The 12,641-nt window shown below is 46.6% G+C and overlaps 1 protein-coding gene across 1 annotated transcript; it reads left to right on the top strand.

Annotated features, from left to right (window-relative positions):
- Positions 1–6,946: 6,946 nt before the first annotated feature.
- On the top strand, positions 6,947–12,603 carry noc4l (nucleolar complex associated 4 homolog). The gene is made up of 15 exons (XM_018742601.2): positions 6,947–7,110; positions 7,492–7,612; positions 8,482–8,588; positions 8,950–9,057; positions 9,181–9,330; positions 9,549–9,651; positions 9,917–9,951; positions 10,118–10,168; positions 10,273–10,384; positions 10,699–10,759; positions 10,845–10,955; positions 11,048–11,211; positions 11,338–11,420; positions 11,494–11,607; positions 12,406–12,603. The coding sequence occupies exons 1-15, from the start codon at positions 6,958–6,960 to the stop codon at positions 12,523–12,525; spliced, it is 1,593 nt and encodes a 530-aa protein (XP_018598117.2). The 5' UTR covers positions 6,947–6,957; the 3' UTR covers positions 12,526–12,603.
- The last annotated feature ends 38 nt before the right edge of the window (positions 12,604–12,641 follow it).

Genomic DNA, 12,641 nt, shown 5'->3' with positions numbered 1-12,641 from the left:
AGCTGTAACAAGAGACTATGGATGGAATGAGACTTTCCCTCACAAACACAAAGGTTGTGCCCCTGCAATTTTTATTTTTTGTGTCCTTCAGTCAATAGTGAAAAAAGAAACTACTTAGACTATAAACAATTTGACTAACCCTAAAGCTAAATAAACATAAAATTCACATGGAGGATTAGTCATACCCAAAAAGATTCCACACACAAACCCTCCCTCCCTGCATTTCCCAGGATGTACCAATATTATAATATTTATACTATCAATCACACAGCAAAATATACTTAAGACATACTTACTTGCCCGTTTTACCGTATTGCTTCTTGGCCTTTTGGCTAAGATCAAGGTGCAGTATCAGAGGTTTTAGCTGGGGGCAGAGCAGGACCTAATAAGGGACTGTGTGTGGCTTGACTGCGACATCTTTGGTGGAAGCTCTGCCTCCTGGTAAACTTTATTTTTGGTAGCCTGCTGAGCCTAAGGTGCAGAGTGTTGAGTCGCTTGTTTTCCATCCCTGGAGGGTGACCCAGACACTTTATTTCTAGGGGTTTTATTCCAGACTACCCAACAGAGGGTCCCTCAAAAAAGACCCTTACAGCTCCCTGGGAAAACAAAACATCAGCCATGGTGAGAATGGCAGCTTCAGGGATGCAGACCTTGAGGAACACCATTCAATTTCACTAGAGGAACTGAGGACATTGACGGGATTTCTAAGCAGGTTTCTCTCATTTAGGAGGTCATCCTCGAACTCGTGGGAATTCCGGTTGTGAACATGCATGTGCATCCAGTGGAACGTCCATCGTACTTCTTTGAAGTCACTTTTTACATTTATTCATTTAGCAGACGCTCTTGTCTAAAGCGACATACATCTCAGCAAAAGATCAATTTATGCATTACATTAAGAGAAGGGGCATAGCTGCAGACATGTGACTCTCAAGGAAACCTAGTTTGTTACCTACCACTTGCTACATTGAGTTTCATCGTTCAAGTAGGTTCATAAAACACAGGATAGACAAATCCTCATACCCTCCTACCACTTTTTAAAAATAATATTAAGATACAGAAGCAAGCAAATATAATGCCGGAGTAGTGGCCAATAAAAGGCGTTATCTGGCGATGCTCATGAAGTTATGATGCATGAACATTTACACTGTACACGAGTTGGAGAGATCTTGGGCGAAATGGGTCCGGAAAAGGTGAGTTTTCAGACCCTTGTTGAATGTAGACAGAGTTTCCGCAGCTCTGAGTGAGAGGTGAAGGTCGTTCCACCACAACGGAGCCAGAACCAAAAACTTCCATGGTTACCTTTTGTACTTTTGGACAGAGGAGTGCTACTGGAGGGGTCTGGAGGCATGCAGGTTGAGTGCAGACCATCAGCTGCTGCTCCCCTATTCTGTTGATGGACTGTGGAAAACTAACGAGAACTGATTAGACACATCTTTGTCCCCTTTGTGTCAGCATACATTGTGGGAGCCTTCCTGGGGAAGTCTGTTGAAATGTTTCCAGGTCACGAGGATGAGCGAAGGGATGAGTAAACACCCTAAACACATTCAACACAGTTAAGACGGTAAACACTAATGATAAATTGTACCAGTTTTGGAAGAGCTTTGATGAACACACAGCAAACTCTGCAGTAAACTTTAATCCAAAACAAGATAAATCTGAGCTATCACTGCTTGAGCTTCTGGACAAAATTAGTAAAATGCTGATTCGCTTCTCTGCCTTTTAGCTAGATCATACTACACTTTCTTGCAGCTACTGAGCTTAATAGGAATAGAGGGATCCTAATGAATGCTCCTAATATCCAGGGAGACCTAATGCGTGTCTAGCAGGTCGCATGAGTGCTGTTGTCACAAGGCGAACCAGAGATTTTTTTTCTAGAACCTTTTGTTAGTTTTCACTTAAGGCATCCAAGAAGACTTCACCGATGAAGACTCCATCTGCAGAAAAGAAGGGTGGACTCCACAATGCCAAAGAATGGAGATGGAGCAGTGAAGATGATGGACACCAACCAAACTCCCCTTACACTGACCAGAATGCAAACAGCAGAAGGAGGACTTCTGAAGAACACTGCCCATTTTCACTGGATACCTCAAGAAGAAGATCGGGACTTTCACAACTGTCTTACCTTCACTGAAGAGTGAATCTTGGGTTTCCTTGGGCTCACTGTGGATGATTAATTGTACATTCAATGAAATAAACCACTGAGGTTTTTCTTGTAGAACTGGAATTTAAAAGTGTGATGGAAAACTAGAATTTTACCTGATCACCCCATTTTAAAATCTTCTAAGGTTGAGAACCATTGGGCCAGCAATAATTGTATAGTGATCATGCCTGTCTTTAATCCTTTTATCGCTGTTGAGTCAATGCAAGAATTTTTACAGAGGTATGTAAAAGTTATACCCTGATTATGAGGATATGAGAGATGAACTCCAGTTGTGGAATGGTAAAAGACAGTTCCAGATTCGCTTGTGTCCTGACCGTAAGGGTTTTGATGGTTTTGGACACTCTCCAGCTACTTTTAGTCCAGGCGCAAAATAGGGGCTCTACCTTTTTTGTCCAAACCACCCTTCATTCTGCAGAGTGTGTCTGGGGTTTGGACACACAGGGGTTGAGTACACCAATATACAGTATGGTGGTAGGGAGGAAATGCCACACTTCCAGCCAGATATTGCTGAGGAGCAGGTGGATGGAGATCCAGGGACAGAGGAGAAGCATGTGACAATGTTTGCCCCGGTAGTGACCTCATTTAATAAATCCCAGAGCAGCCCAAAAGACAAGAAAAAGGAGTAAAGGTACTCAACTTCTCCAAAACAGAGATCCTTCACCTCTCAGCTGCCCCTTCTTCCTGTTGTGAACTCTATCAAACTCGATAACACACTCATTTTTCATACATCCTTGGTTAAGAGCCTGAGAGTGATGACTGACTCAAGTCTGTCTTTCTTTCAACACATCAAAGCCACAACCCAGTCCTGCAGATACATCCTGCCCAACACCTGCAGGATCCACCCTTTTTTCACAACAAATTCTATGTGAACTCCTACTTTAGGCTATGGTTATATCAAACACCTGGACTACTGCAACTCTCTCCTGCCTAGACTTCTGCCCTCCGCCATCAAGCCTCTCCAGCTGATACAGAATGCTGCTGCACGAGTTTTTTGAGCTGCCAAAGCATTCCCCTCACCCCTCCTTGTCTCTCTGCATTGGCTTCTTGTAGCTGCCCGCATCAAATTCAAGAATGGTTACATCAAACAAACCTATCTCTGGATCTATTCCCCAAAAGCTACAAGACCTGACCTGCCCGCTTGGTGGTCCCATACACAAAATGAGTGCCAAGGTTCAAAACCCTCAAGACGTTGATATATGTCAAAACCACCTGCGGCTCAATCTTCCTGCGCAGGTGAATCACCAAACGTCAGAGCTCCTACACCTGTCTGCAGTCCCAAAATGCGTGTGTGAGTTTTGCTTTCACCATACAGGAGTTGCGGGCAGAGTGAGTGGCTGGTCAGTTTGTGCTTTTACAGGACCACTTTGACTGGCAACTTGTTTTGCAGACAGTACCAGTTCAAATCTTGCAGATTGTGGTCTACCCACTTTGGCTGAATCCTGGCCCACATGCATTCCTCGAGCACTAAAACTCAAGTTCCTCTTGACCAGGGCCTTGTACAAGGCCCTGTGCTTGAGGAGGGTCTTTGCCTTGTCCCTGGCCACTGTGATCTTACTCCACTTACAGCGTGATTGTACTGAACGGGCTGCATCTCGGCATTCGGTCCAGTGTTGGATCGGGATTTCGCCAACTGGCACATCAGAAGGGACAACCAAAGACACACAAAGTACTAGTGGGGATGCTTGATCAGAGCTGCCAAATGGTTACATACCTGGGAGAGGAAGATACAATCCATTCTGACAGGTATATCAGGGACATCCCTCCTCCCTCCTTCTTCAGAAGATACATGACCTCTTTCCTCACATACTCATGCCTGCCCTGCCCAGAAGAGGTCAAAAATGTCTTTTGTAAGGCCTCTTTGCATCGAGCAAGGCAAGGGTTACACCTGTGCAAGGTAGAGTGACGTGGGGATGATGTCCACCTTTAGCGCCAGCATTTCTCCTATCAAGGAAATGGAGCTGGTCTTCCACATTCGCATTTTTTCCACCTGCCAAAGTACTAAGGGACTTGTCGAGGTTCAGCACCATGCCAGAGGAGTGCCCAAACCAGGCCAAGCACCTGGCTGAATGACCAGTCCAAGCACAGGAGCAACGTAGTGTTATCTGCGTACTGGGCCAGCTTCACTGTCCCTCTGCCATCCCGCAGCAGGAGCAGGCCTTCAATCCCCGGGTGGGTGCAAACGACGGCAGCCAGTGGCTCAATGTAAAGAACTTAGAGAAGTGGGGAGTGAGAATAGCCTTGCCTGGCTCCAGTAAGCTGGGGTACCCATCCCCAGAGCGAGTCTTTCAATGGTAACTCGGCTACTTACCTCAGTGTAGAGCGCACACACCCACCTCAGGAAATTAGAGCCAAAGCCCAGTCTGCTCAGGGTGTTAAACAGGAAGCGGTATTCTACTCGGTCAAACGCCTTCTCTTTGTCCAGACTGACTAGCACAAGGGGGACTTTTTGGTCCTCCATCCAGGTGCTTGGGTGCAGAACCAAGTGCAAATTCCAGATTGCAGAACGCCCAGGCACCCTGCATGTCTGGTCATGATGGACCAGGTCAGCCATCGCCTTCTTCAGGTGCTCAGTCAGGACCTTTGCGATAATCTTTGTGTCTACACAAAGCATTGTGAGGGGCCTGCAGTTGGTAAGATCAGTTTTGTTGCCTTTCTTATACAACAAGGAGAGCACCACTGTCCTCATACTTTTAGTAAGTGTGCATCTGCTAAGCACTTCCTCAACAGCGCACACAAAATGGTCCCAAGACATCCCGGAAGGTGAAAGAAAATACGATAAAATAAAATAAAATAAGTGAAATAAAAAAAGGTGAACTGTCGAGGCCTGAAACCTTGCACTTATTCATCTTGGTATGAGACGTACCATGCTGAGCTGGGGATTCAAGATACCATATAGCAACAATATCATTATTACTTGTTAACTGTCTTAGAATTGTTACTTAATCTAGAATGTCCAAGAGGGGTGGGTAACCACTGGCCCTTGGACCCTCAGAGGTTTTTTTTTCCCTCCCTCGATTTTCAGTTGGAAGTTTTTGTTCCTTTCCTCCATAGCCAGTAGGCATACTTAGAGCTCTATAAAAGTACTATGTTATGATAGTCAGTCAACTGTCTTATTTGTTTCTTATCTGATGTATTTGTTTTTCTTGCCTTATGCATATGTTAAAGTGCTCTGTGTCACTGTGTGAGAATGGCGCTCTATAAAAATAAATTGAATTGAATTGAATCTTACCAAGCACTTCTGACAGCTTGGGCAAAGTGACGGGGCTGTATAAACTGCCAAGAGCATCCTTGTCTTTTTTTGACTTTAAAAAGATTTCCTAGAATGACCCTTCCCGGTGGGTCTGGGGTTCGAGTCGCGCTGGGGGTACCTTGCGACGGACTGGCGTCCCATCCTAGGTGTGTCCCCTCCCCCTCCGGCCTTACGCCCTGTGTTGCCGGGTAGGCTCCGGTTCCCCGTGACCCCATATGGGACAAGCGGCTCTGAAGATGTGTGTGTGTGTGTGTGTGACCCTTCCCGCATCTGAACAGTGTGAGTGAAGAACTCACCCTGTTGGTTCTGGAGAGAAGTAAAACCTAATTACAGTTTTTTTTTCTCTGACAATTAAAAATCTTTATTCCATAAGGAAATCATAAAGACTGTCATGCCAATAATACAATCGAAAGTTAAACAACAAAATCAGTAAAACCAACTAATATAAAGACAGCATGACAGTACTTTTAAGAGAGTAAAAGACATACCCCAAGGCGTAAAATCATAAACAATTAAGGGAACTTACACAGCAACTGCATCACTCAAGAGAGCAGGTCCCCTGGGCTGTTCCCAGGGTTTTACGGGGAGTAGGTGGTACACTTTTTGTTCTCTTCTTCTTTGCCTTCTCACTCAGAGCCCCCTACTTCCCACAATGGTTAGGGGGTCACCTGTTAACCCTCCCAGAATCCCCCGGTAACAAACATATCATCAATAACGTGAGAACCAATCAGACCAAAACACAGGACTACATAGAACAGACTAACACCAACTATTTACATCAGTTCCCCTTATTGCCGTTGCACTGTTATACTCTGTAAATCGTTCAACATTTTCACACACACACACACTTTCTGAACCACTTGTCCCATACAGGGTCGCAGGAAACCAGAGCCTACCCGGCAACACAGGGCGTAAGGGGACACACCCAGGACAGGACACCAATCCATCGCAAGACACCCCAAGTGGGACTCGAACCCCAGACCCACTGGAGAGCAGGACCCGGTCCAACCCACTGCGCCACCGCACCCCCTCAACATTTTCATCTGAACTGTAATCTGAATTTTTATTCTGCTGGCTTTATCATGTGAAATATAGTATCTAATATTCTCCTCTCTTTTGCCACCTTTTGTACTACTGTATTGTATCATTAAAATTGATAAATATATAATTAATTAATTAATTAATTAATTAAAAGGTCTGCACAGGAATTGAGGCACTTTAGGCTCAGCACTTTACCTTGGTACTGTACACTGATCTGGTCTCTCCCAGATTCCAGGTGTCCTACTCTGTACTGTTCGCTCCATCAATCAATCAATCAATCAATCAATCAATCAATCAATCTTGAGTATTTAATTAATCATGGCCACGTTTCTTGTTCCTTTCCGAAACGAACGCGAGAACATTACACTCGGGTGCAGTGCATCCACTCACCACCAGGTGGCGACCTTTTGTCAGTGAAAGACCGCAACTTCAGGCGCCGGAGCATCGATAGTAACGATGTGAGGAATGATACTGCGTTTCCGGTTCCGGTCTCAGCATCGTGAACATGGCGCCCTCCAAGAGGAGGAACGTGAGCGCGGCGAAACCAGAAGAGCCGCAGAAGAGCTTGAGCAGGAAAGAGATGGATGAGAAAGTGGAGCGCATTTTACATGAGCGGAGATGCGCGAACGAGGTGTTCGACCTGCTCGAGCTGCTGCAGGTGTGTACAAGGAAGGAGAAAGGAAGGCGCTCGTGCACGACGACGTTCTTCTCAGTCATCATCTCTCAGCATCTGATGATCTGATCTGCCTGCAGCCTGATCGCTGATGATCTGATCATCTGATTCGATCTCTGTTCTGATATTTTTCATCTCAGTTCTGATCTTCACGTTCTTCTTCATTCCGATCTTCTTTTCGTTCTCGCGTCCATTTTCTCATGATTCTTGATCTTCAATCATAGTACATACTCATCCTCGGTGTTAATCTTCTCATCTCCGTTCTCTGATCGCTGATGATAGAGGTCCCATATCTATTCTGGTCTCAGTTCAATCTTATCTGATGTTCATCTTCATTCTCATGATCTATGCTGATGATGTTCCCAGGCGGAGAAGGAGCGCGATGTCCTGAGTGCTGTGAGCGCCTGCAGCCACTTGTTCAGCTCACTGCTTCAGAGAGGAGAGCTGCGCTTGGGCCATCTGCCCAAGGAGGAAGACATGCTGGCAGGTGAGTGGAGAAGTGACCCGTCCTTTAGAGCTGGTGGACACCTGCGACCTTGGAGAGATCAGTGTACAGTACTCGGGTAGTGTGTGAGCTGCAGACATGGTCACATGGTGCTTCATGTCTTGCTCAGACCTGTTCACCAAAGCATGGTGTATCGACACTTCTACTGTACTGGATCCCACAGGGTCACTGAGTTCAGAGCAGGGAGATGGAAAATTCTGGTAAATCTAATTCTACTGTGATGGTCACTCTGCAGATCTGACTGTGGTGAAGGTCCAATACAGGGCATATTCCCATGGTGTTTCCTGCTATGCTGTCTGTGGCGCTTTGAAAGAGAGCAGAGCAGTGGATCCACTTTGACTGCCTTCACCCCTCTCTGTTTACTCCTTTGTACAGCGTTTTACACCATCGGGGATGTAAAACCCCGTGTGTCGTAGTGTACGAGTCCATTCTGCATCATCAATAAGTTTTTAGTCCCACATCCTTTATGCCCGCTCTGATTGAATACCACAGTGTGTGGGAGGTGCTTGGTGCTCAGCAGTGAGAGTAGTAGGTGCAGTCAGTGATTATTAGCATTTTTCTATATGTTGCAATGAATGTGCCCTGTGTTGCTGGGTTAGGCTCCGGTTCGCTGCAACCCTTGACAAGCGGTTGTAGCCATTGTGTGTGTGTGTGTGTGTGTGTGTGTGTGTGTGTGTGATGAATAGAAAACGAATGGAAAAGAGTAACTCCATTACACATGGTTATGGGTCCAAGTGTGTTTGTGTTGTGCTGACAGCATAGTCTTTGCTGAAGAATGGCTCGTGCTGCGCAGTTCTGTCGTCCTTCACAAACTGGCACACGCGCTCACGTGTGTGCTGTGTGTCCCCCAGGCTCGTACTCTGCCGAGGAGAAGTACGCCATGTTCATGCGCCACCGCTACAACAGCTACGTCGAGCTCCTGGTGGAGCTGCTGGAGCATGAGGCCTTTGTTGTGAAGGTGAGCGAGCTCTGGAGCCGCCACCTGGTGGTCAGTTGCACTTGGGGTCGAACCCTGCTCCTGCTGTTGGGTCCTTGATCAAGGTACTGACACAGTAAAACTGCTGCATAAATAGGTAAATCAGTGTAAGGAACTTACAGCACAAAACTCACAATATAAGTCATGTTGAAGAAAAGTGTCACAGGCTATATTATTATTACTTTTTTTATAAATGTGATATTAGAAATAAAATATTCCAAATTAGAAGTATAATTATAGTATTATGAACAGTCACGCACTGCAGGGAAGAGTGGGAGTGCTGTGAGATTTGTGACAAAGGGATGTTAATGAAGAGTCTTTATTGCTCTGTACCGTGCTTTAGGAGAGCTCCCTCTGTGCCCTCATGAACTTTGTGTCCACGGAGGCACAGCGCCCCCTACAGGCTGTCGACTGGGACGGTCACTGCTGTTTCCCCAGGGACCTGCTCAAGGTAAAGGGGAGAAGGGGGTTGGTCTCTGTGTTCCTCCTAACCCCATGTTCTGTTTGCACTCTGGGGGATAAATAAAGAGGTAAATTTACAGTCATCTTGATCAGTGTGTCCTGTCTGTCCCAGGCAGTGGTCAGGGGGCTGCTCTCAGAGAAGGAGGACACAGCTCTCCTCATCTCCAGGTTCCAGGAATTCCTGGAGAAGGATGATGTGCGCTACTACACGATGGGAGCAGTCAGCGACAGTGTGGGACGAGTTATGGCTCAGGCACACGGGGTACGAACACACTCACTTTTGGGCTCAGTAAGCCCTGCTTCCTGGTGGCATTCCTGGTAGTTAAGGATACGGATCAGTAAGAATGGACCATGAGGACCAGTCCCTGACCGAGGGAGTTGTAAAATTTGGTGTGTGTGTGTGTGTGTGTGTGTGTGTGTGTGTGTGTGTGTGTGTGTGTGTGTGTGTGTGTGTGTGATCCTGTGGTGGCACTCTTTCAGGTTGTCCTGCCTGTATATCAAAACAATGTGTTCACACTGATGTCCAACATCAACATGCCCAAGAAGGAGGAGGAACTCCGCAACTTCCTGCTTGACAGGGACGGTCAGTCACGTCATGTAAATCAGTTCATATTTACAAGAGATGCCTATATGTATATAAATATTCATGATGCGGTTGCTTGGAGCTCTTTTGGGTCACTTTTACGTGCCATTGATCAGCTTGTCCACTGTGGTGTCACCCAACACGGTAGACGGAATAACATTGACGACTGATGAAGAACTTCAGACAGAAACAAAGGATTATGAATTTCTTGTGGTGTTAATTGTGACTTTTTTGTGTGTGTGTGTGTGTATGTGTGTGTAATCAGCTAACCGAGAGGACTGGAAAGCTGCTAAACTGAAGGTGAGTCAGCTCCCTGCAGCAGAACCGTTTTCCTCGTTACTCTCATTGAAAATTATATGGTGTTATAGGAATTGTATAATTGTATGTACATTGTTTAAATTATTTTATTGTATCACGGAGTCAAAATTGTAAAAGAGATGCTGTGATGTGTGTGTCTCGTGGTCAGGAGCACAAGAGGACGTTTGAGCGCATGTGGCTCGCCTTCCTCAAGCATAAGGTGAGGCTGCAGTACCCATGACAGCTGGGGGAGGGCGCCCTTGTCTCTTTCTCCCTCCCCGGTGCCCACGAGAGGCTGTGCTCATGGCTGTGGTCCTCTTCCAGCTGCCCAGTGGCCTCTACAAGAAGGTGCTTGTGGTGCTGCATGACGCCATCCTGCCCCACATGAGCCAACCGACTCTCATGATCGACTTCCTCACAGCTGCATATGACATTGGTGGGTCCATGTGTGTGTCGGCGGTGGGTTGGGCTGGGAGGAGTGGTGGGCGGAGTGTGCTCTGAAAGCAGGAGCAAGCTCTGTTAGGTATGTCTAGGAGATGGATTGGCCAGATCTGGGAGTTAGATGAGGATAGCTTCACAGTGGGGACAGAGGTGGGTGGGGGCAATCAATTGCGCTTTTGCAACATCTGCCTAGCGTAGGGACATGTGTAAATTTTAAACATGCTGTGTAGCTAGAAGGTGGTGGTTTTGTGACCATATGGTTCTTGTGTGTGTGTGTGTGTGTGTGTGTGTGTGTGTGTGTGTGTGTAGGAGGAGCAATTAGCCTTCTGGCTTTGAATGGCCTGTTTGTGCTCATCCACCAACACAACCTGTGAGTATGACCTTTCTGTCCTGTACCTCAATGAGCTGAACAAGCAAGTGTATGTATGTATGTGAATGTGTGTCTGTGTCTGCAGAGACTACCCAGATTTCTACAAGAAGCTTTACAACCTCCTGGACCCCTCTGTGTTTCATGTGAAATACCGCGCACGCTTCTTCCACCTGGCCAACTTGTTCTTGTCCTCTAGGTGAGTCCTCCAGACCCCCCATTAGTGCGGCCCCCTTCTCTCCCACAGTAGTGATCGTGACCCTTGAGTTACAAACAGACTGCTTCCGACAGCCACCTCCCCGTCTACCTGGTGGCAGCCTTCGCCAAGCGACTCTCCCGTCTGGCGCTGACAGCACCCCCCGCAGCCCTGATCATGATCCTGCCCTTCATCTGCAACTTGATTCGGCGGCACCCAGCCTGCCGCGTGCTTATTCACCGCCCGGACGTAACTGACGGTATGTTTACTTCCTGGAGGGGAAGCAACTTCCTGGGCAAGGCACTTCCTGACTAAGCAGGTGTGTGTGTGTGTGTGTGTGTGTGTGTGTGTGTGTGTGTGTGTGTGTGTGTGTGTGTGTGTTCAGAGCCCCGAGACGATCCCTTCCTGATGGAAGAGAAGGACCCCGCCCTCTGCCATGCCATGGAGAGCAGCTTGTGGGAACTCCAGGTGTGTACAAGTGTGAGCGAGAGAGAGGGAGAGGGGCTGTGCCCTCTAACCCTTTGTGCTTCATGCCCCACAGACCTTGCAGAAGCACTACCACCCAGATGTGGTGCGGGTTGCCACGGTAATCAACAAGCCACTGGGCGAGCAGGAGAACGAGCTAAGCGAGCTGCTGGAGCTGTCAGGATATGAGGTGATGTGTTGCTGCTGCCTGTCAATGTCACCAGGGACAGTAATTGAGTCCTCCCAGCCACATCTGTGTGTTTTCCTCACACTGACGTCTCAATGTATGAACGCAACTGGGACCAGAAGTCTGTTCATAACTTCAAAATTATGTTTCCCACCAAGTCAAAATCAATAAGAGTATAATAATGTGGACATCATTTGTTTTGTTCACTAGCTAGGCTCTCTAACACTCTCAGATATAGTTCTAATCATTTACATATAAAGATGTATTTTTCTAAATTTTGATCTTCATTAAAATGAAGATGAGCTATCTACTCATTGCTGACTGTTGACCGATTCACCCAATAAACATGTACAAAGTTCCTCGTCTTGTTACTGATCACCAACACCCAGGAACACCAGACAGGAGCTGTAAACATTGTGGAAGTGAGTTGAATGAAGGTAGTCCCACACTCCTGTTTTGGCTGCTCTTTACTGCCTACTATTAATGCAGCAGGTAAACAGAGGCTGCATTACCTCTGTTACAGACAGAATTTTAAAGATTCTGTGAATGAATAGGTGAAGAAAATGTGATTAATAATACAGGAGAAAATGTTTTTGTCTTTGAAAATTTTGAAATGTTTATGACTTGAGGAGCCAGTGTTCTAGTAACATGGTAATGGTTGCATAAAATTGGGATCAGCAGCTAGTTTATAATATATTGCAATTATTTATTCTTTGCCTCATGCCTAATAGATGCATTCAGTCTGCTCGTGTGTGTGCTTACATGCTTATGAGTGTTTCTGGATGTTCCCCTTTTGCACAGCTGTTTGAGAGGAACCTACAGCAGGAATTGAAGGACACTGTGGCACTGGAGTTTGAACCAGTGACCCAGCTGCTGCAGGGCTCTGGGGGGCTGCTGGATCAGCACTTCTCTCTGGAATGAGCGCCCCCCTGGCTGCGGTTCGACTGCACCCCTGGCCTTTTTAACTTTTTTTGTACTGACCTTCCTGTGAATAAATTATAGAATAAAGAAGATCTGCTTGTTGATTCTTACAGATG

This window comes from Scleropages formosus, chromosome 6 (genome assembly GCF_900964775.1).
Source record: "Scleropages formosus chromosome 6, fSclFor1.1, whole genome shotgun sequence".
Classification (NCBI taxonomy): domain Eukaryota; kingdom Metazoa; phylum Chordata; class Actinopteri; order Osteoglossiformes; family Osteoglossidae; genus Scleropages; species Scleropages formosus.
Note: the sequence above shows the minus strand (reverse complement) of the source record. Positions and strands in the feature narration are given on the sequence as shown.